This window comes from Anguilla anguilla, chromosome 9 (genome assembly GCF_013347855.1).
Source record: "Anguilla anguilla isolate fAngAng1 chromosome 9, fAngAng1.pri, whole genome shotgun sequence".
Taxonomy (NCBI): Eukaryota; Metazoa; Chordata; class Actinopteri; order Anguilliformes; family Anguillidae; genus Anguilla; species Anguilla anguilla.
The window spans coordinates 18,668,846-18,694,455 of record NC_049209.1 but is presented as its reverse complement, the minus strand read 5'-3'; the positions used below and the strand labels follow the sequence as shown (position 1 = coordinate 18,694,455).

General features: G+C 41.1%; 1 protein-coding gene across 3 annotated transcripts in view; it reads right to left on the bottom strand.

Annotated features, from left to right (window-relative positions):
• Positions 1-20,684, bottom strand: part of capn5b (calpain 5b) — a 31,722-nt gene extending 11,038 nt beyond the window's left edge. For all 3 annotated transcript variants that reach the window (XM_035431729.1, XM_035431730.1, XM_035431731.1), the window contains exons 1-5: positions 20,546-20,684; positions 14,353-14,557; positions 6,104-6,235; positions 1,014-1,222; positions 613-805 (exon numbers count right to left, since the gene is read on the bottom strand). In XM_035431729.1, coding sequence (XP_035287620.1) covers positions 613-805; positions 1,014-1,222; positions 6,104-6,235; positions 14,353-14,517 — 699 coding nt within the window. In that variant the 5' untranslated portion in view covers positions 14,518-14,557; positions 20,546-20,684. The remainder of the gene's footprint in view (positions 1-612; positions 806-1,013; positions 1,223-6,103; positions 6,236-14,352; positions 14,558-20,545) is intronic.
• Between the last annotated feature and the right edge of the window lie 4,926 nt (positions 20,685-25,610).

The following is a 25,610-nucleotide window of genomic DNA, read 5'->3' as shown; positions in this document are numbered from 1 at the left end:
CACACGGGCATTACTGGTGTATTCAGTTTCAGGTAATAAATGCTACGTGCACGAAACCGCAGCATGCCATTGGATTGCATTAAGCACAGTGCAGCGGACGTGAATGCAGAGAAATGCACTTGGCGGTAATTGGATCGTATAAGCTGACACTTCCTTTCATACAGGGAGCACAGGGGCTAATGGAAATAGACTCCTTCAGAAGAGAGTCAGCCTTGCAGCTTTCCCAGCCTGCCCAAAAAAAAAACGCATCAGGAAGGCCTGGTGAGAATGTCACACGCAAGCTGCGTGAGAATATTAGCCCCACCCACCCCGCTATCAGGGTGACACAAGGTCATCGCAGAGGAGAAATGATGCAACAGCAGAATCTGTGAAGTGTTTAATGGGTTTAAGTTATATAAAATAAATACGGCTATGGGCTGCTAAGATCATTGGCTGAATCACCGTCCCCTCTCGGTCTCCCTCCACACAACTACACTTGTTACTAACAAAGTAACAATCTCAATGAAGAAACTAGAGGTCTGAATTATTTGAAAACACTTACATGCGTGTCTGTGTAGAGGAGAGAAGGCAGAACTGTGACGGGTGACTGCTGGGCTGTGGTTGGGTCCTTACCCTAATGGAGCAGCTGATCAGCCCATCCCGGTTGTGGACCTTCAGGACTCTCTCGAACAGCTGGTTGCGGGCAGCCTCGTCCTGGGCGAACTGGCCCTCCAGCAGGTCCATGGGCTCCGACACGCCCCCTGTAAAGTCCACCAGGGCGTCGGCCGTGTTGCCCCCGTCCAGCGCCTCATAGCAACCGTACACCCTGCGGGTGACATAAGGATAATCATCACCCAACCTTCCTCACCACCACCCTTACTGGCCCAAAACAGAGGTTACAAAGTCATTTTGACTCATAAATTGATAATTAACTCATATTATCAAAATGTGATTGGCAATCTAATCTAATTGTCTAAACTGCAGTTGGGTTTCCTAAGCCTCCCGCCCCCCAGGCTGCTATTGGCTGTACTTGCTTGGCATAGGCCTTCTCCACCAGAGCGCTCCAAAACTCATTGTTGTCATTGGAGTGGCAGTAGACCAACTGGTTGTCCACAGTGGGCAGACGGTCATCGATGACCACATCCACCCACTCCCCGAAACGCCAGAAGCGGAAGTGGAAGATCCCAGCATAGGAATCTGGTTTCTCGACATCCCACTCCTGCTCCTTCCAGTCTGGAATGACCTGCAAGTGCACACACACACATGTAAACATACATGTGGCGTGGGTCACCCAATCAGCATGCGGCAAAATGCTAAACAGTTACATAAACAAAGGCCCATAATCCTTTCCCACACCCGTTCAGGTTCATCCTGGGTGATGAATTCTGAATTAGGGGACGCATTTATCACTTCAACATAAATTGCGCGCTCGAGTGGGACTGTTAAGTACTGTCAGAGACAAGGAAATAACTTAATTTGTCAGTCTAATGCCGGAGAGAAGCCAGGGAGGCCTTCAGGACCACGGACAGGGGCACAGACATCTCAACCAATCAGAAAAGCACTTGCTTGTCCTCTCCTTGAAGCCTGCAATAACAGAACTGCCTATTTGGATGTTAAATGGCCTGTCTCTCCACAGCCTGTGCGGTTATTATTACAGTTTGAACGGAGTATAAAGGGTTAAAGTATATTTTCAGTCTGGTACCTTTTCAGTTTCCTTGATTTAATCTGCCTCCCACAGGGGGGTATAGAAGAGGGCCACTGGCCCATTTCACCAATCCCACTTTCCATCAAATGGTCCGGTGGCTACGTCTGCCACAGTAAGCATGCCGAAAGTACGCGCTGGATATTTACTACAAGCAGCATCCACAGCCCTCTTCATGTCAAAGCAGAGAAGGCAGAGTGCCCCAGAAAAATCTTTTTAACATGAACTATCCTTTCTATTCTGATTACTGAAGAACTTAATCAGAACAGTTCATTAAATTGTCTATTTTTTCCACATCCCTATTAGCTGTTCACCCTGACCGTGAATCCGGAATAATTGTGCTTCTGGATGACTGAGAGGCTGCCTACTTCATACGATCTTTATCTGGCTCCGGACCTCAGCCAAGGAGGAAGACAAAGTGATCAGGACTGGTCACCCTGAACTTACATGTGATTATAAGTCCACGCCATACACATAATTGGATGAGTTAGACTGGTCCTGGGTTTCCAACTGAAGGAAAACATAATGCAGGATAATGCTTTCGAACACGCTGCACAATGGCACACCAGCGGTAAACTCTATTCCACCCCAGTTCAGAATTCCCTGATTCGCCACGCTTGTCTGAAGACACGTTACGGGAGGTGCTGAGGGCTGACACAGCTGAGACCCCAACAGGCACCTGTGAGGGTGGCCAAAGTCGTTTCCGTGGGAACGGTGTCGCTGGGGTGCTCTGCGTCTGGGCGAGAGGACTGGGAATAGGATGTTCACAGAGGTGCTAATGAGGTCTCCAAGGAGAACAAGCTGCCTATCATACCACTGTAGGGACAGATCTGCTCCTTGCCCTGTTCTGGATAGATAAACCCCTTCCTGCATACAGTGCAACCATCCTATCTATGTCCATAATACTAGGGCAGTCCCACAACCAGCAATGTCAGAATATGGCTATTAAAATTCAATTCAATTCAATAGATCCCAATTTTCCCTGGGTGGGTAATTTGGTTGCAGTCATAGTAAAACATAACAATAATAATAATAATAATAATAATAATAATAATAATAACTTCCTATTTATATTGTGCTTTTCATTAAAATCTATGCACTTTTTACAATGCTGAGAGAGAAACTGACCTCAGCCACCACTGATGTGTACCATCCACCTGGGTGATGCATGGCAGCCATTTTGCGCCAAAACGTATCATCAAATGAGGAGAGGGAGCAAACCATTTTTTAGGCAATTAACTTGGTGGGTGATTAGGTGATAGGCTATGAAAGCTAGGTTGGGAATTTGGCCAGAACACGAGGGAACCCCATACTCTTTGTGATAAGTGTCAAGGGATCTTTAATGACCACAGGGAGTCAGCTCTTTGGTTTAGCACCTCATCTGAAAGAGCATCTCCTACAAAACAGTTTCCCCATCACTGCACTGGGGAATTGGGGTTTATTTGACCAGAGGGAAGATTCCCCCCTACTGGCTCCCAGAAGGTCTCTTACAAGCCCACACTTGCTTAGTTTCAGTCATTCAGCTGGAGCAGAATACATGATGGTATATACATACAAACATACAAGAATATATAGGATACAACAATAAAAGACAAGCAAAAGAATAGAAAAAGTGCAAATCATCATTTAAAATGCCATGAAAGCTATTCCTAGAACTGATCACATACAGTACGTTTATTTTTTCTTCCTCTACATACCTACCCGTGTCAAATACATATATGTGAGGACTAATGCAGACAAGAAGACATGAGCTAGATACTCATAGGGAGCAACTGTGATATAAAAAATCATGGACGCTCACCTTACTCACTGTATGCTGGAAATCATTCCTTATTAGTTACTGTACCTTTGACTTGTAATTATAATTTTTAGAGGACCATTAAGCCCAAGACAAAATACAATCCTGGCCTACCATACAAGGACTGGGTGTTAGCAGTGTCAAACTTTCATAGTTCATTCTGGTATCCACATAAATTCTGCACACAGTGCATGTATTTATCCTCTGTTTTGGGAAGGGCTTGCCATGGTATGCCACAAAGTAATAGATATCCCCTTTCACAAGTTATACAACCATTACACCCACAAGATCTGACCTTTCGTCACCAATTTGTCACCTGACCTATCTGTTACCTCGGACCTCGTGACCAGTAAGATTGCATGGCTTAGCACCTTTCGCTAGGTAATTATAAAAGGGGACAATAACATCTGTCATATCAGTTCCTGGGACCATTCCCAGCAGAGAGGACACTGTGCCACACCCACACCCGTCTGGTGCGTCTGTTTCAGTGGAATTCTTATGCTCATGTAACTGACAGAAAACACAACGTCCACCTATTCATACAAGTACCCATACAGGCCTACACTTACAACCACTGATGTGCACACAACAACTAAGGCATAGCCATTGACGTCCACACTCTTGATAGTGCAGATAGTGTTGACATATTGTTAATTAAGTCTGCACGTCCTACAATTATATTGTCTCTCCAGGGACTATACTATCCCCCTGTAGTGAATTACTGCACATTTACACTTGTGTTTCCACTTGTGTTTCCAAGTAACTCTGACCGAGAATATCTGCTAAAGACAGGAAGGCGAGGTCCAGTAATAGTGTTGGGCCGGTGTTAAATTGCTGTAATGTGCTATGGCAGACATCTCACTGTGCTAATAACCTTTCCTTGTTGACCACTGAAGTGGTCAGCAGTACCACGTTAAATCTGAGGTTGAGGCATTACCAGTATCCACCCCTGTTTTTGGTTTCAGCCTCAACCCTTCATTTTCATTGTCACTTCCAGGATGTCCCACCAGAAAAACTCATTATTTCAACACATAATTTTCTGAATAATACAAAACCTATTAAGAATATGCCCTTCCTCTTAAGACACATCACAATTACATTACGGTATGTATGCCGACAGTAATGCAAAACAATTAGTTTTTTATCCATGCGTAACGGCAGGCTTCAAACATTACTTAATAGCAGTACACATTAGCTTACTGATCCAATGGCTGCTGTGCTAATGTTCTTACAATTGTCTCTGAACACATCAGCCTGACAAACTAGCCGTATGAACAGGGTGTATGCACATATTCACAACTAAATGTACATCATGTTCTTTTCAGTACTTGACTTATTCACACCGCCACAGTCGCCCCAGTAACCACCTGCACAAACTGTAACAGTCAATTCCCTCTCCTTCACCTAGGCAGCTGCCAAAATTGTCAATGCTCAAATCTAGAGAGGGTGAAAATGACAGGCCTAGCTATTCAAAAATACAAGACCGACAGTGTTACAAGATAGTGTGCTATTTGGGACTATTCTCCAGGACAGGTTGATGTGGTAATACAAAATACTTTTAAAATGAAATCCTATCATGAAAAATGATTTCAGGGAACAAAGCTAGAGACCTCAAACCCTTACGTGACAACTCAACGGAGGCTGTGCAGTCTGTTATCTGACTCCGGTTGTCATGGTGATTCCCCTGCACAGAGGAACAGAGGAGCAGAGACTAACTTCTGCTCTAAAAGCTCATCTGAATCTCCAGATATTGGATCACTGCTTCAAAGTAACCCTTCTTGAAAATAACCTTTATTGGAATCAAAGACAATGTTTTAACAAGTCTATTGAGACATGATACGCTTCTCTTTGCAGTGATGATAGGATTCTCCATAACAAACCTGTAATTGTGTAGGTTGCACACTTGAGATTCAAAGGAACACACACACCATTAAGGAGGAAAAAAAGAATGAAGCCCTCTAATACAAAATTAAACTCAAAGAGCTCCCACACATGGACGCACGCACCCAACTTGGGACCAGAGGAAACGTGTGTCTACTCACAATATTATAGACAATTATGATATACGCCTCTTCTCTTTCAAGAGGCAGGCAGTATTAAATTGTATTGATTGTAGCTACTGTAGACGGGAAATTTGTTTTAAACTGAATAGGAATTAAATGGGGCTGTCGATGATGCCTGAGGTAACATCTTTCCGTATCTTTGGATGATGAGAATCTCACACCACTGTTCCTCGTTATCAAAATATAGAGGATTGCAATGACAAATCTGGCTGACAGCTGCCAATTGGCAAACCTTTTTATGATTTGGCATTGAATGTGGGACTGACTAGCGAACAAACACATCTAAACAAATAGATTTGCTGAGGATGACTGAGCTTAGTCTATGTAAGCAGGCTTCTGTGTGGCATCTGTTTTCACTGGCACTATTCTTTGATAAACACCTACACCATATTGTACATTATAAGCACCCTCTACAATTATATACACCAGTCTGCTTAAATGCTTTCTTGCTCTCGTACATACACACAAACACACACACACAAACATACAGATTCTCTCTCGCTCTCTCTCCTCTCTCTCTTTCTCAAACACACACGCACACACACAAACATAGTGACTTACTTTTTGCCACAGAGATTCCCTGGAGGCTAGACTGGAGCAGGCTGCCACAAACCAGCAGTTTCCCAGCTGTCCCTGGTGTAGGTCATGGGCACTGATTCCATCTACAAAGAGGTGAGGGTCATCACACAGCTCCTGTGGTAGAGAGAGACAGGGGGCATAAGAGGAATAAGACATGGAAAAAGGAGCAGATACAGAGAGGGAGTACATAAACTAAATGTGAAATTAGTAGACAACAAAAGAGTTCTTCACTTAGGGGTAGAGCGGTAAGAGCTTGATTACCATCATACATGAACGGGCCATGGCGCTGTAATAATACACAGCCAATAGCATGACATACACGACACGACCAAAAGTATGCAGCCGCCTGACATCCAACATCCCACCCAAAATTATGGGCATTAATATAGAGTTGGTCCACCCCTTGCTGCTGTAACAACCTCCACTCTTCTGGGAAGTCTTTATAGCAGATGGTGGAGCATTACTGCATGGATTTGCTTACATTCAGCCAGAAGAGCATTAGTGAGGTCAGGCACTGATTGGGCCATTAGACCTGGCTCGCAGTTGGCTTTCAAATCGATCCCAAAGGTGTTGGATGGGGTTGAGGTCAGGGGTCTATGCAGGCCAATTCTTCCGAACCATTCTTGAAGAAACCATTTCTACAGTATATGGATCTCGCTGTATGCCTGGGGGCACTGTCATGCTGAAACAGGAAAGGGCCTTCCACAAACTGTTGTGAAAGCACAGAATCATCTAGAATGTAATTATATCCTGCTGTAGCATTAAGATTTGCCTTCACTGGAATTAAGGAGCCTAGCCCAAACCATGAAAAACAGCCCTAGACCAAGGGGTGCCCAGATACTTTTGGTCATATAGTGTTTGAATATTACATGTTTACAACGGCAATAAAGCCCACTGAAATAGAAAAATTAATACGGAGTAAGAAACACATAAGTTAACGAGAGAGTGAGTGTAAGCGAGGGTGAGAGTGAACAGACAGCATTAGAGAATGGTACACTGCACAGAAGAGGAGAATCAGGGCGGGAGAACACATTATAGAATAAAAAGCAATATAACTACGGAGAGAAATGATATAGAGGGAGTGTGCTGAGAGCTAAGATGAACAGAGAGTGCCATTGCAAAGAAGAATCTTATGGACTCATTAACTACGGCAGTATTTGCCTAAACAGTACATTGTGTGCTACTGCACGGATGCACAGTAAATCAGAAAGCCTTCTGAGGTCTTGATAGCTCCCAGCATAGCTCCACACTGTGCATTTGCTGACCTTGCTTGGTGTGTAGTGTGACAGAAAGAGAGATTCAGAGAAGAAAAGCTTGTACTCAGAAGAGATAAGAGGTAGACACTCTGATACCGGGGCAATTAATGTATACTGATAGGAAGACCTCTGGGTCAGGGCTTCAGTCGGTTTCGCTGCATTATAATTCAGCAGAACTCAGAGTAGAATAGACATCTTTCAACAGAGAAAGTTGTACTGAGAACATTTGTCAGCCCTGCTTGTCTTTCCCGCTAACTATTAGCAGCATTTGTAGCTGCTGGCATACTGCGCTGTAGGACCTGTCAGTGCTCAAATATTCTGTCCAAACCACCACTCCAATCCAAATGAGAAGACTATCAAACCAGTCCCAGTGACTGCACAAACACACTCCACTAGCAAGCAGAGTACTTTCTGTCTGCCAAACAAGCCTCCTGCCCATTCTACCACTTCTGGCTTCTCTGCTTCTGCTATTGAGGAACATAGTGGCCATTCAGCATCACTTACTCATTTAATCTGAGACAGATGGCGACTGATGGCTATCTCTCTGTCTCCCTTTCTCATTTCCCTGTCTCCTATCACCCCATAACTCTCCATTCCTGTATTACCAGGCCTCTTTCCTAGCCACATCTCACATCACTCTATACTCCTGTTACTACCATTACAACCTCTTGCAACAGTTTTTCTCCATTTGCCCTCCATTTGTCCCCCATCACTCTCTCTCCATCCTTTCTCTTTCTTTACCCCCTCATCTCTCAAACTACTCAAATCACACTCTCTGTCTACACATTTCAAGTGTTGGAGGTCTCATCTTCATGAACAGTACTTCATTCTTTCAGTGGCTATTCTTCAAAGCTACACAAATATTAACTCTACAGATAATATATTTTATAAATATATTTGAAATGGCTCGCACTGTCAGCCATCTCCTCATATTTTAATACCATTTCTATAGTTATCACAGCCAATCAAATAATCACTCACTGTGTGCTTCTCACTGAAGAACGAGTGCTGCTGAAGCAAAGGCATTTAATTTCAAACTGATCCACTCCTCCTGCTTGGGAAGTATTTATCTGTGTGTTTCCCATGGTACATCACATGTTCATTGTGACCACAGGCATTATGGGAAGTGTGTAAAACTAAAGAAACTAGAACAGGGCCAGCATACTTTATAGCTGCTTCCTGTGCGCTGTAGTTAAATGTCAAATCCCCTCCACCTTATTTCTTTGCTTAAAATAATTCAATGGCGTTCCCTACAGAATTCTTATTACCACGGTATGAAGAGTCACTAATTGAATTTTATAAAACCTAATTCCATTTTGAAATCCCTAATTCTCTTTCAAAACCCAAATATGGTTTCAGAAAGTAAATTCTGAAATTTGATCATACAATGATTGCAAAACCGTAAGGAACCTACAAATGTAATCACATCCACATGTAGTCACTTCCCAAAACCAGACATCCATCTTTTCCCTCCACAATTCATTCGGACACTGTTCTGATTAGCAACATATAATTTTACTTCTACGTTCAAAAAAGAAATACAGAAAATGTATTTTACATAGCCGCCCTATGAATAAATGATCCTTTTAGTTCCACAAAAATAAATTACCAAAGAAATAATTTCAAAAATGTATGTATACATCAACAAATTGCATGGACTGTTATGCCTACATTAATAAAAAATAGAAAACCTTCCTTGAAATGCCATTTTATTATTCAAAAACTGTACGTGCTGAAAAGATTTATCAGAGGTTGTGGAGATGTTATGTGACATTGATCAGTCATGCTCTTTGGAGAGGTTGGTCAGAGGAGAAGGAAAACACAGTCATCACTACCACAGGAGGGCAGCAACTGTAACCGCGGCAGAGAACAAACGGATCTTTTATCCTGCCACTCCGAAACACGCATTCCGTTTCAGATCTGATCTTCAGAAGAGGACATATTTTTTTCGGACGGCATTTGACAGGAAGCCATCTAACCCACAGCACAAAGTGCCTTTCAGAAGTTCTGTCCTAATAGAGTCGAATCTGGATTCAACCCGAGTCCCTTTATGGTCCATGATACCAATTCATTAATCTTGCCAACACGAATGCATAACTAATGAATGTGTAGCCTCCAGATATCAAACTCTTACATCAAAGTCATGGGCGTATGTGGAGAGGGGCATGATTTTATGGATGTAAACAGGAGTCAGTTGATTATCAGTCCCGAGGACAGCTAAAGTGGTAACAAGATATCTAAAAAATTCAATTTATTTTTGAAATTTTACATTTAAAAAAATTATTTGAACACATTTGTGTATGCCTTTATAAACAGGAAATTCTGATTCAATAAGCACTGAATAAAATGTAGGCAGTATTTATGAGTGAAATGCCATCCTCAGCTCAGCTCAGCTCAGTATTATTGATTATCCTGAATATGAACCAAGCATCATAAAAATCCCTTCTACAGAGATATCTCTGAAGTATTTGTTTGCCTTGATGCTGTCTACTCAATTTTCATTTTTCTAATAGACACTTGGCTCATACTGTTTTTATCAGATATAAGGAATTGAAAGGCTAACAAAACACCAGCAAATATTTTCAATGGACATATTTATATATTTTCAATAGATCATTCTGTGTGTAGAAGATAGACAAATAAGGAAATTACTAAAGCCAAACATGGGGGAATATAGACTGAAGAATGTAGCAAATAAAAATATATAACTGTGCTGTACATAGACCATACGGATTGTTTTTGGATTTTTATATCTGTCTTAAATGTATTTTATTGTTTTATTTGTGCTACTGGTGATGCAATGAATTTCACCACTGTAGATCAATGAAGTCGGCTAAATTCTATTCTATTCTATTCTATTCTATTCTATTCTATTCAAATCTATTCCATTCTATTCTATTCTATTCTATTCTGTGTGCCTTTTGAAGCAACCAGACAGAAAGGTCATATGCTTCCAATCTGTTCCATCAAGCTAACACCAAATGTTCACAGAAAAGTGCCAACAGCGAATGACAATAATGTGGGCTCTCCTGTCATGTGTCAGTAGAGCTGGGAAAACGAAAATACTGCAGCCTAAACCTCTATGGTTCTTCTGTAATTACTAACATGTAAAGCCTAACATCCTGGCTACACTGGAACAGGCAAGGTGATGAATATTTACACAAATGTCTTCAGAGATGTTACATGTAAGCCACATCTACACTGCAGAACATTTCTGCAGAGGTGGAAACCAGGTTCCACCCCTCCCCCTTAGACCATACCCTCCCCTCCATCAGTCTTGGTCCTCCTCCACATTGTTCCTGGCAGTGTGCAAAGGGAAAAATCAATCAGGTGGTGCAAGTTACTCACAGCTAACGTGTCACAGCTAATGTCTCCGCCTACATGGCTCTTGTTATTTGAAGTCAATCATCAGACTCCAAAAGATCTATTTGACAATGTGTTGAAGAAGAAGGCTGTTAATTCCACGCAAAATAAAGTGCATGGCTTTCAACGTTCAGATCATTACTGGAGGCAAGTGTCACAGAGCAGTGATAAACGACTTGTTTGTGAATAAAAATCACTGACATTTTGGCAGGGCATTTGGCATTACCCTTTTTAATATCTAGATTTCTCTGAGTTAAATGTCTCTGTCTGGGGCACAGCAGCCAAAATGAAAGCAAACCTTTAAACATCCCTCAACAATTGCTCCAGTCGACACTACCCCTGAAAATCCAACATTTAAAAAAAAAAAAATGTTTTTTTGACAGGACAGTGTAGAGAGACTGAAAGAATTAGGAGGAGAGAGAGGGAGAGACGTGCGACAAAAGTCAGCGGTCAGCCTCGAACTGCCGACGTCTCAGCTCGAACTGAGCATGTGGTTAGCGCTTTACGGGCTGTGCCACTAGAGGCCCCGAAAAGCCTACATTTTTGATGCAGCAGCCAAATAGCAGAAATGGAGAACATAGTTTGGACCTATTTATTTTTTATGTGACACAAAATAAAAACAGCAGGGGATTGAGCAAGTAGGAAGACATGTCTCCAGTAATTTCAGTGGTGAGGTAAACTATATTGGTGACTGGTCTATTATATACGATACTCTATACGAAGCACATAATATATTCATTGTACTTTCTGGCCTCGTCATGGACAGCCCCATGGCTTCTGTGGGGAGGCGGAGCTCTGGTGCTTATTGTAAAGGGAGAGACTGTGACATGGGGGACCTTCGTGAGATTCTAAGTGACTCCCGGGGGTATTTTCCGTGATTGCCTGGTGACATCCCGGTGACACGGGAGCCTGCCCTGCATACATTGTCATCCAATGGGTGACATCCAGAGGTCAGCGATGTGCAAACTCAGCTGAAATCTCTCCGCGGGAACACAAATTTTAATTACAGCCGATGAGGCGGTATGAACGCCATGGTGACGCCCCTCTCAAGGTCTGACATTCTCCCAGCATCCTCTCTGTTTCATTTACAAAGGATCTATAAATTCCTCAGGCAAAGCTTTCATAGTTTCAAGTATGGCTCAGAAACCAGTACAATAAAATAGACACATTATCCAAACAAACTGCTCCCAGTGACCTCAATGCTTAATCTTACTTGAATGCCCTTTGTAATTTTTGTGACATGGTCATTACACTAATGCAACCACCATCTTACATATGAAGATATTATAAAAGACATATTTAAAACACAGAGAAATCAATTATTTCCACTGACACTGGAATGAGTTCAGAAGAACAGGGTGAAAACAGATAACTGGTATAGCTTAGTACAGTGTTACAATAGTGGGACTGTAGGGGCTAGGACCAACCCCCAAGTCAACAGAATGTATAAAACGCTGATGCTGAGAGAGAGAGAGAGAGAGAGAGAGAGAGATTTTATAAAGAACAATAACTCATTCTCATTACTCAAAGGCAGACCTGGTCATAAAGTGCCTTCATATAAGGATGCAGCTGACAATTTATGTGCTCATAAAGTTTCGTCCAAATTACAACAACATGATCAATTCTGCTGTTACCTGGCAACCTACAGCTGGGCAAATTACTGCCTTAGGGGGAAAAAATCAAGTGCTAAACTAAAAATACAGAGAGTGAACGCATTGACCTTATTCTAGAGATCATTCAATAAGTTCACCATTTGGAGGTGTTTCTCAGGCAGGACCACATGTACAGACTGAAGGAATAGTCTGAGCTCTCTTTCAGAGGGAGGGAACTGACAACCCCAAAAAGCTATAGTGGTCTAAAAATGTGGGTAGTCAACATTAGCATCCTGAAAGCATGTTTGACCCCGCCCCCCCTTCAGGAGATCAAACCTTCAAAAGACTACGAACTTAAAGAGGCACACGTATGCACGCACGTACACACACACAGCCCTCCTGACTTCTAAGTGTTAACCTTAAATGAGGCAGGCGGACTACGCACAGTACTCTGCCCATCAGTAAAAACAGCGGTAGCTTTCCTCTTCGCTGTTACACCTGTCATTTTAAAATGCACTTTCATCTGCACTGACAAACAGCTCTCTTCACAGGGATGCCATTTTCCTGGGTGAGCACGACAAGTAAAAGAAAACAAAACAATAACAGTCTTTAGACGTTGCTCCGTCACCATAGAACTTGACACAGCCTGCCTAGCTGTGTTATTACACAAGGATAAATGACATGCTCAGTGACTTAGCGAGCAACACGTAGCTTTAAACCCGACTCTGACAGTTTATTGATGGCGCGGCGTCTCTGAACCTGCAATAGCGGTCCGTGTAGCCTCAGGAATGGGAAACACACAGAGCACAGGCCATGAAAGCAGGGATAAGAGACTCGGTTAACGCTGCTGTCTGCCTGGGGGTTACAGTGGGCACGGCTCTTGGGGACCATTGAGCGCTAAATGTGATCTCGGATTTACTGCGGTGATATCTCACCGGGAGCAGCAGTCAGGGTGACACTTGATTAATATGTGTGTCAATAAAGTGGATTTTTGGTAACTTTTTAGGCCACAAAATTCTAAAAGGGCATTCAACATTCTAAAATAATCCCTTTAATTTTGGACTCAACCAGAAATGTTTCTTTAGTAAAGTTGAAAATAAAAAAATGGCAAATTTTAAATCTTTTTAAGACATTGCACCGTGGCAACAGCTTACTGTGTCTTTGTCTCTGAGCACAAGAAACTGTCTCCATGGCTTTTCTGAGACTGTTGCTGCAATCTCTCAGTAATGTTGCAAGAATATTATGAATTAGCAGGGGTAATTAAAAAAGCAATTTGAACTGCCAGCATTATATAATCTCCCAGGTTTTGATGGTGTTTCTTGCACAGAATGATAATACGTATTTGTGACAGACATATTAATCTTGACTCTTAACACTACTTAAACCCAGCATGTTTCTATTTTATTTACTGACACAGAAGATACTTGTTTACCACATCTATTAAAGCTTTAACAAAGTAATCGGCAAATCAAATACTATGAAATACCATTTATAGGCGTAATTCTTCTGATTTTTAAAAGGCCTCCTGCTTGCTTTAGGCAAATTTCAAATTTTGGAGGGGGAGGCATGAGTGTGGATGAAGGTGTGTCAGGTTTTACTTTAATTACATTTATGTGATTGACAATTCACTTAAGAGGATTCATAGATTCATTCAAACTGTACCAGTGAAAGCCTGACAGTGTATATTTTCATTGCTGCTTTTTTGTGTTTTGGTTTGTAATGTTGAAAAGCACACCTGATGTATTCTTTTAAAACATACCCACAACTACATAATCCTGCTTCAGGAGAATTTAATTTATACAGTAATTTGCCATTCCAGCTGCATTACCATTGAAAAGTGAAAACAACATGATAATAAATACTGGAAAATAAACTTGGAAAATGTCTTAACTGCTCATGGACTGTACATTAAATAGACATTGGAACCACATAGTTCGTTTTTCACGTATGATTCTGATCAGTAAACCAAACCGGTGGATTGATCATTGATTGATTGATTGGCTGTCTGAAAGAATCTCACCCTTGGTCTCTTCCAGACCACCCGCCCGATCCTGTTGCCCAGGTAGAAGAGGGACTCATCAACAGCGGGGAATCGAGGGTCCTCAAACAGCACCTCGCTCTGCAGACACTGTTTCTTCAGGGAGCCGAAGTGCTGGCCTTCATAAGCTTTCACTGAGGAGAACATGCTGCAGCCTGCAGTTACAGTGCACGGCACACAGGGGGCACTGTGGAAGACAGACAGAGAGAGAGAGAGAGAGAGAGAGAGAGAGAAACAGAGGGTGCACTCAAGGAAACCGAGTTGCAACCAAGACTCTTACAGCCAACAAATGGGTCAAACCTTCCTTACATCCTCATCCCATTATCTCCCTGGAGGGGGCAGGACTCTTGTGACAAACTGCATCGCAGCGTGCTGTTTGCTCTTCGGATGACACCTACTCTGTCATTTCTCTTTCCACTGGGGGGGAGGGGCTCACGCACATCACAGCGTAAGCCTGTGATAATATCCTATGGGGGGAGGTGTTTACCAGGATGGGGGGCTGCAGAGACAAGGTGTCCATCCCCACCGGACTGAGCTCAGTGTGGAACCACAGTACACTCCAAAATTAGCCACGGAAAGAAATATCCGTGTCATACCATTTACCTCAACAATGCTCACACACCTCTGCCTTTGCCCAGGTTGAGGGCGGAGGTTGGGTGAAAGACTTGATGAATGTATACCACCAAATCATCTCAATATGCATTTCAAAGACAAGAAACTCTGACTAGTAAAGAATGATACACATTATTGCACATTGAATTACCGTGAGTTTTTCTTAATCATCTGTGAAATCTGGAAATAACTTTCCAGAAAAAATGACTAATATTACAGGTCTCCATAACAGCTTCCATTTCAACCTGTGAGTAATTACTGCTATAACATCGCTTTCTATTTTCTGAAAGCCTAAAGCCAGGCTGAGGCATGTTGAAGGTTTATTTTTATGGGGGTGGGGGTGCTGTTTTGCTTTCTTAATTGTTTAATATATTCTTCCCTAGCCTCTGACATCAGCCATTAATCTCTCTGTTTGCAGTTTAACTATAAATGAATAACACTAGACAGAAATAAATGAAATACACCAGACAGATAAAGCTTTAGAATGCAAAATGTGTTTCCAGTTCTAGCCACAGCTCTATGGATACAAAATGTTTCTATAAAGAACAGAATTGTCATTGGAAAACCATTAATATGTCATTTAGCCCATTCTCCCTTGTTCCTGGCTTCCATTTTTATATCTTTATGTAACTTAAAATCCTGAGATTGCATCCATAATAGTTCTTAAATCATGATATTTCTCCTTACAGTATAAAGCTGCATAGGTTACAAAAGGTTTTAATAACAAATTGTGATTGAACAGCCTGTTCTTATCATCATGTACTGTTATGCTTTGATACTCTTTAAAAAAATAATTTGCTTTGTAATGGACAAATTCTGATAAAAAATACAAAAAACACATTCACTGAACAGAATGGCAAAGGCAACTGAACACAACACGGTGCTCACTTCACTTCATTGGATTTAATGGTATGCTTGCTGGTAGGCTGTATCCTAGGAAACAAACCTTATTGGAGGGCATGGGTTAAATATCTGTGGTCAGTACATTGCATATGCAGCAGGAGACCACTCTCCATCTGTAGAATCCTACCCCCTGACATCACCCCTAAAGGCAGATTCAGTGCTACAGCCCGGATAACAAAACTGACACCTCCCCTTAAAGAAAAGCCCAGTCAGAGAGGCTCAGCAGAAGAGCCAGGAAAAGACATCAACACTCCCGATCAGACGGACTTGGCAGAACGTCAATAATAGTAGCACCGGCAACCCCAATCAGATTGACTTTGTATCACAGCCACGATAGCAGCACCGACACCCCCAACCAGAGAGACTGGGCAGGACAGCCATAATCACAGCAATGACACCTCTCCTTCAAGCACACTGAAGAGTATCCATAACGAGAGCACTGATACTACACTCTGCTGCACTGCAAAAGAATGCAATAGCATGGGCGCCATTTCTTTAAGTGATAAAAGCTCAGCAACACAAGCGAGCCAGAAGCCTTTCCGTCCATCAACAACAGATTAAACTGTAAATGACGCCACAGTCCACATTACTAATAAAAATCGTCAACCGTATGCCTTATGTTTTCCGTTTGTGTATTAATACAACACTTGTTGTTTGGCCAAAAATTTTTAATTTAAAATTAGAAATAAATAACTGCATCTAATATAATGATGCATGCAGATAAAGGAAAAGAAATAGCAGAGAGGATTATGTGTTGAAGAGTGTATGTATTGTTTTTTTGTACTGCTGAAGACCAGAGGCCAAAAAACAGATGCATGCCAACTTAAGGACAGAAAAGCATCTGCAAAAAATAATCTTTTTCAAATCCCATTGTCCTGGCTGACTGCCCCAAAATTGCTTTGAAAAGAAAAATAAGTTATTCCAGAAATGGATAATCTGAATGAAATAAAAGCAAAAATCATAACAGTATGATTGGGTGAGCATCTTTTTAAAGAATTTATTTCATATTAAAATGATCTGCTTAGTTTTAATTTCCAACAAGACTTAGCCTACATCTCACCCCTAAGATCATTTCAGTTAAAAGTAATTTTCTCTGTAAGTATTGTTCCAGGCAATAGTTCTCACTGAGAACAAGCAGAGGTGGATGGGTTGGGGTGGGGGTTGTGCTGCTAGCTGGTGGTAAAAGGGCCAGGTTGCCAGGGAGATTCATTTGTGGGATAAAGCAGACGGCCCTATAATCTTGTTAGCGTTTGGAGGTGGAACAGAACTCGAGTGATTGACATTAGAATGGTACCTTACCAGAAAACTCTTGTTCGAGATGGGGGTGATATCTTGAACCATGCAATTACAGCCAGATAGTCCACTACACACTTCCAATTCACAAGGCTATCTTCTATCACATGCTGAAACTATATCATGAACACCTGAAAAAAAACAAGCCGTGTAAACTACAGGCTGAATACCGGAAACTTGTGGTACCCTGTTTCAACAAGATATGAAAAATACTTTGCACTCATTTGTTTTGTGTTAATGAGCAGAACTGACAAAAGGCAAATGCTGGTCTACACAAACTATGTAAGGTCACTATTGCACTCTAAGGTGTAAAAGTCCATTTACGGGTCTAGATTAAACCTGCTGTAGCTATGGCAGTAGTATAGGGGTGAGCACTAGAAGAACAGGAGAGCAGAAATGTTTGGTTACGCCTGGGCCACAAACAGGTGATCAGCAGTGTCTGCACAATGTTCTCAGTGATTGGGGAGGCAAACTAGGGGCCATTCCAGGACTTAATTTAAACTGCTAATTCAGAATAACATGTAATAAGTACTTTATTTAACATTTGTTAAAATAAAGATACATAACAGCTACAAATGTGTAAAGTAAATCTCTATGTGTAATGCCTTGCATACATTGTGAGAACCATCAATTCACAAAATCTCAGATACAAAATTGGTAATATCTCAAATAAAGGTATGTTACATTGAGTATGTTAATTAAATTTATTACCTTGATAAATCAAATAATGATTTCATAGAATCAATACAACAGCCAATCAGCAAAGAGATATACATATATAAGATATAAACATTATTAAGACTAAAAACTTTGCATAAAGTAACAACAGAATTTAAAAAAAATAATATTCAGAATTTGATTCTTTATATCAGGGGCTCTCAAATGTAGTCCTGGATTCCCCTGTGGATGCTGGCTTTGAACCCCCAAATTTACAGGTCATATAAAAGCCATATTATGTCAAAAATCGCAAGGCAGCTCCATGAAGAATAAATGTTCCATATTCACATACCAGGACAATCTGATCAGTTCTCCCTTAACTACTTATTTTAACACCATGCCAGTTTATCTCTGCCAGGTGGCTTAGGTTCAGGGACCAGGTCTCCAGACTGTCAGCAGTTGGGACTGCACCAGTTTCACCTGTCAGTCTATCATCAATTTAAAACTGGTATCTCTTTTCAAAGGTGTCATTTGCCACATAGCACATTACAGAAATAAAATAACTTCAAGGAAAAAATGACATGTTTAAATCAGCCTTAATTGATCAAGGTTTGATCAAGCCAACTCTAACTGGCTGCAACAAAAGCCAGCACACACCGGGGAACCCAGGACATGAGACCCCCAGTTGATGATGTCATATTATAACAAAATGCCTCCTCCATAAAGGATCTGTGCAAATGAAGCAGATGAGGTCTGAAAGGATACTGGTGGTGAAGGCTGAGTGTGATGGATATTCTGGGCTTGGTAAACGCTGCAAGGTCATAGACTAAGCCTGAAATCCAGGAATACCCTGACACCTGTGCACCAGTCACCTGAGGACAGGTATGGGAAAAACCAAGGCACTCTGATCAGAGTACATTGCTAGAACTCCTTGGCATCCCAGATCACGACAGAGCTTACAGACATGCCAACATTTGCCAGTCACGCTGGCAGAATCATGCCATGTCACAGTCACCATAATAATGTCTTGACAGAGATAGGGCACCACAATATTCGTATGGCATAGTCATGGCAGAGGTCATGTTAGGGTAGCCATGCCAGCAGAATCATATCAAAACACAATTGTGTCACCAAAACGCTGCTATGCCATAGTCGTATCACCCGAGTGCTGTTGTGTCACAGTCTCGTTACCAGTCATGTCAAGCCAGACGTGCCATCCATCCATCCATCCATTATCTACACCGGCTTATCCTGGGCAGGTCCCGGGGGGTGCTGGAGCCTATCCCAGTATGCATTGGGCAAGAGGCAGGATTACACCCTGGACACACCATTCACTCGCTCTTCACTCACACACTCATACCTATGGGCAATTCAGTGTCTCCAATTAGCCTACCTGCATGTCTTTGGACCGTGGGAGGAAACCGGAGTACCCGGAGGAAACCCACACAGACACGGGGAGAGCATGCATACCGCCCGCCAAATATGCCACCAAAGGCATAATATTTGATAGTAATATTACTAAATGTTATGCTAATGTTACATCAGCGTCATTTGATTTATGGCATTTCAGTCAAGTCACAGACAATGACAAAGAAATCATGACACCATAATTCCTTCACACAATTGTAACAAAACGGCCACCCCATAAGAAAGATGCACTTTATTCAGACTGGTAACCGTATCACCTTAGGTCACGGTAAGGGTTCAGAGTCAGTGTACAACATTAGGCAGCAGCCCCTCTGCAGCTGCAAGACCTGCTCTATCTGTCCTCTACATAGAAGAACTAACAGGGAGAACAAAAGAGAGATCTTGGTTTGTTATTTTATTTTGTTCAAATATTCTCTCTTTTATTCACAAGCTAGTTCACTAAGCTTCTGAAGTAAACCCAAATGAGCATTTATGGAAAAAAAGGAAAATTGTAATATTCTCACCATCTTATCTTTGCACTTAATAAGCATACAGGTATATGTGCTGAGACATACACATGGGTACTATTCAGTCATTTCCCCTCTTAATTGCATCTGCAAGAAATTATGCAAATAGAATACCAAAGGAAAATATATGACAGTGTTCAAACATAATTTCATCAAAATCTTTCAACTGTAGGAAATATGTTTAGGTAATACTGACTGTATGCCTAATAATATTGAAACAAGGAACAAGGTGAAGGTAATCGTGTGTGTGTCACAGCCAAATTAATACTGTCTGCAGCACGCAAACTGTCACGTCAAAAATAACATGGTCATTAGTAATCGGCGTTATCACTGCAACAACTATTCTCTGAAGGAATCAATAAAATATAAAGCTGAATTTAGACAATAGGCTATTAAAAGCCATGCTTAGATATTTCAATCACAGCGATAATGCTAGCTTGATATAACCTCCCGCGGACCCAAACATATGAGAACATGTTCTACTGTTTTCTTAAGATGTAGATACTAGTATCAACTAGCAACATCCTTCTCTTCTCCCGAGCGGTGCAGCACGCGAATCGTCAGTTGGCAGGGGCTACCCTCGAGCCATCCATAAAGAAAGCAGGGTTGGAGCCATAAATCAAATTATGGGACCGTGTCTCGCGCTTTCCTATGCAATTAGCAAGCATCCGTCCCCAGTTTCCCCTTCAATGCGATGTTTAAACCCCACAACCCATCTAGGCACTCTTTTTTCGTGAAACATACATGCAGAACACCTGCAGTGTTTTTCCCTTTACCTGAACCGAGTTCCTCTTCCTCGGTGACGTATTTCGTCTGATCCTCCGGGGTTCCAGCGGCCGTCTTGCAGTCCCGGGGCTGCGGTGACTCCTGCTCTGTGATGCTCCGATCCTTTTGCTCTGTTTGCAATTTTCTTACTCGCGCACGCCTGGGAGGAGCTACCAAGCAGCGCATCAACTTCAACTGAGCATGTGCAACCGCAAACTCCACTCGAGCCATATTACAGTGATCTAAATACAGACTGTAATCTTCTCTAACAAGACCCAATGCGGTTTCGGGTACTTGCAGCTACTTAGGTTTGCGAACAATAGACCTTTAAAAAAAAAAAAAAAAAATTAAACATTTCTGAAGAAACTGCAGAATATGTCCTATAGATTGTTGACGTGCATAAGCTAGTTCTGCTATAAGCTAATTAGGTCACTCCAGCTGTGTTGGCACATACAGCCCTTGTAAACATTTTTTCACTAATCAAAATCCAGAATTTGTGGCCATTTTGTGGCCTATTTATTTTCTCTCTAATAGTCAATTCGTATAGCCTATCGGTCGATTGCTCAAACATTGACATCTTGCATATGCTAAATTGCTAATATATTGCGCTTGGACATCATGGAGTGGTTGTTCTAGGTGGCAAACTGACATACATAGATTAACATTTAGAGCACACATAAAGGATCTATTTAGATTTTAGGAAAATGCTAAAATTCAAACAACGTGAACGGAAACTAAGTTGCAACAGATGTAGGATGTTCTCAGTTTAATCAATCGCCTAATTATGACTTTAGTGAAGAGAGAATTAGATACAGTGTCGCCAGGGCCTCGGCACTGACTGGGGGTTTGCTGTCCTTGTGTAGATAAAATGGATTTTGCTGCGGATGCGTGGTCATGAAGGCATCTCACAGAGGGTGGAATTTGTCAAAAAGGACTGTAGAGCAGAAAGGGGAATGCATAGCCTCCATTATTCCGTAAAGTTATTGATTGGAGGGATATGTATGATAGATTTACAACACCATAATGTGGCCCATACTCAAGGAATGAGGAAACCTTGGCAGCAGTGTAACTATAGCAGCAAAAGTATGGGTATAGAAAATGTGCATATCAGCAGGAAAGATGATGAAGAATAAGATAAACAAATTATACAACATTCTTTAGATGTGTCTATACTCTAGCGGAGAAGCCTATAGGCTTCACAGATGTTTACACAATTGGTCAACCAGCATAGAAAGTCATAAACTCTACAGGTTCAGCCAGCTAACAGCTATTTATTTTATATTTTTTGTTAAATGTAATGCTGTACAATGTTGTGATTCTTTTCTGTGATTATCCACGCTGCCATGACTGCAAAGTAACTGTTAAATATGTTCTGGTATCAAGAGTGTTGTATCTGACAGACCATATGACTTGTGATTTACAGAATAGGCACAGAATAAAGGAAAATACTAAAAATGCCACACCATACAAATATTTGCTCAACACAGATATAGATAGAAATAAAAGCTTTTTACTGTTAAATTGAAAATTCCCTGAAATTAATAGCACAAATAATGCAATTAATATCAGTATATCAAATGTGGAGTTTATTTTTTCTGAAGTATAGCTGCATTACATTCGTGCTGCATGGCTTGTAAGACAATATCCAATAATAGAAGAAAGTAAAAGGTTGAAAAAGATTAGCAACATTTTTATAAATTTAGTTTGAATATAATAATTCTGATGTGTACTTCTTTTTGACCCTTCAAAAAGCTCTCAGGGGTCACTACCACATTTGAATTTAGCATATAATTGGCATTTTCTTTTTCTTTAAAACTTGTGCTTGCTGTATTCTCATTTTGTGAAGGAGAACAGTTCCGCTCATGTCACTGTTAAAAATAAATGTAGCTTACATAATACAATATTAAGGAATCATATGTGAGTGAGCGTAGCACATCTGTGCAAACCAACAAACAGAAGATATGGGGACAGACAGCAGCTTCAATCTCTGCCTGCTTATGTATTCTATTGATTTAGGCTTGTTTGCAATTTAATAGTGCATTCATTGTGTTCTAGTTACGCAAATGGAAAAGCACATTGTGTTGTGATGACCTATAAAATACAATGGTTATATCTAAACCAACTCGGTTTGCAGAAAAATGTCTCCCACTTGTGGCTAACAAGTGCAAAATAAGTCTTCTGATCACCTGTCATATATGTATTCTCCATAATCTTTGGGACACAGACATACTTTTTCTTGATTTGGGTCTGTATGCTACAATTTTAGATTCGTTATCAAACAATTCACACGTGGTTAAAGCACATATTCTCAGCTTTTGATTAAGGGTATACACTTTATACACTTTGGTTTCACCATGTAGAAATTACAGCACTTTTTATACATAGCAACCCATTTCAGTGCACCATAATGTTTGGGACCAATAGGCTTCACGGGTGTTTCTGATTAGTCAGGTGTGTTCAATGCTTCCTTAGTGCAGATATAAGAGAACTTTTAGAATCTAATCTTGCTACTGAAGTCTGTCATTGGCATTAGTTGACATGAGGACCAGAGTTGTGCCAAAGAAAGTCAAGGAAGCCATTATGAGGCTGAGAAATAATAATAATTAAAAAAAAATTGTTACTGCAATCACTGTTACTGCATTAACATTAAGTCAGTCATATTTCATGTTAAATTATTATATAAGAGTGCTATTATTCCATTTTAAGACCAAAAGGCTCAGTTGGGTGTGACTTGTGTTTCCCAGTTGTTGGATTAAAAAATGAAAAAGGTGACACACTGAGGACAATAATGCACTGTTTAAGCAGTGCGTGTGCTGGTTATATGAAGAACAAAAGAACATTCACCTGTGTTATCATGATCCACAGACTCACACTCACATTTACCTGTGTTATTTTGGTTCATTCTAGCCAGGTTGGTATAAAGCATTCCTCACGCGTTGGGATCTGACATTCACAGTGGCACATTATACAACCTATAGGCCGTACCAAACCTGGTAGGCAAATAAATCCCAGTATCTGACAGTGGAAATTTAACACCCTCTCACCAAACAATTCCAGAGGGTGATACAGTACCATCTGCTGCAAACGCTGCCTCTGGTTATTTGACCTTTATTTTTAAATTCACATCAGAATGAAAAAAATATTCAATTGAAACACACAGGGCAAATAGGGCTCCAGTACTGTCCTTTTGTCACTTGTAAGAATATGCTTGTGTTACAGGCTTCCAGGGGACATTGTTTATTACCAAACCTTCAGGGAATGTGTTGAATTCTGTCATCTATAACAGGCTCCCAACAAAGATGCATTTGGATAAAAATGAACCCGTTTGAACTCATATGCAAGTATGTTCAAAATAACAAAAGTAAAATTTACGTGTGAACAATTAATTACTAACCAATTCACAGATCCTATTAAGGGAATGACTATTTTTCCAGTGTTCCAGTGATGATCTTATGCTTCTTCTTTTTTTGGGGGGGGGGGGGGGGGGGGGGGGTTCTGGTATTTCGCAATCCACTTCTGCATATTTTATGTCCCCCTTGCTACTTCTCTTCACAACAGAGATCATTGTGTGGAGTGATGCTACAAGAGGAACATATTCATGACAGCCTTTCCTGACAGAAGGTCACTCTAAAGTTTCAGATACTTTACAAATACCTCATTGCTCTCTCCAGTCCAGCTGATCCTATCAAGGCTGGTCAGTTGAGTCCTTCTGTTCTGCGCTGAGCTGACAGGTCAGACAGGAGCACACCAGTGGTATAGAAAGGTGCGTTTACTTATGCCTTTTCACAGCTACCTCTGTACACACGCTGCGGAGGACATCAAGGAGGTGGACTCAATCCACAGAGGAACACATCTGAGACCCTGTTTATGGACATGGACATTTATGAGAAACTATTTTAAGACAGAAAGACATGAACACCAGTTTCTTCAGCATCATATATTGCTATGTACTGGCTGAATGCAAATCAGGCAAAATGGCCTTGTCTCCCTAAACGACTGGAGTGCAGATCTCTGAGGAATGTGGCCCAATTGCTTCAGAGGAGCTTCTGTACAAAGCATGAAAACCTTCCTATAACCTGAATGCAATAGCATCACTACCAAGAGGCCAAATATTTAAGGTACGGACAAAAGGGTGGGAAAATGACCGTCAAATGATAATAAGTTTGTCATCTCTGTCTGTGGAAACAAATTCTCCCTGAAGTCTACCTAAAACCTATTTTTTCTGACAACAGCAAAAAACTAGCTAGCTATTATCAGAAAAAAGGTTAAAAAAAATAGACAAAGCAGACCCAATCGTTCACAAGCCTCCAACACAAAGCTGCTCACACAATTTCTACATTTGTGGTAGCGTGCCCATATCAACAGAAATGTTCCGTTGCAAACCGCCTTCTGATGATATTTTACTATACAGAGAATTGATTAGCATTATCACGAGTTTTAATCTAGCTATGTGGGACAAAAATACTAACAATGCAGAACAGAGTTAGGGCCAGTTAGCTTTCGTATTCCCAAGCCCAAAAGAGCAGGATAAGTAATGGGGCAAAGTCAGGGTGGGGGGTGGAGCTGTGAAAAAAGCTCGTCAGAATATATTGGCTTAATCACCGTCATTCAATCCCGGTCTGTATTCAACAAGTAATTTAAAAGGAAAATGTCATTCCATCTGAAAGTAAATAAGCATAATCCTATTTAAACAAATCAAGCATTTTGTGTCTCAAATACCAAAATATACTCAAGTGCTGTGTTGAACTACGCCTCCAAGTCTGGTGAACGCCTATTAATTAATGATCAAAAAAGTATGAAACAAAATACCACATTTTAAAAAATTAACACACTTCAGCATTAACAGTAAAATGAGGGTTTAATTACCCGATAGAAAGGCAGCATCTGTGAACTTTAATTTTTAATTATTCATTGGCCGGCAGCCTGGTGTAAACTTTGAACGAATGCAAACCTGCAGTGCTCTCTGTGGAGTGTAAGTTCTGACAAAAGAAAATGTTCTGTAAAAAGAATGAAAACAAGCCCCTGGCCCACAAGATAATAGGCATGCTGCCATACACTCTGTGGGATCAGTTTTTC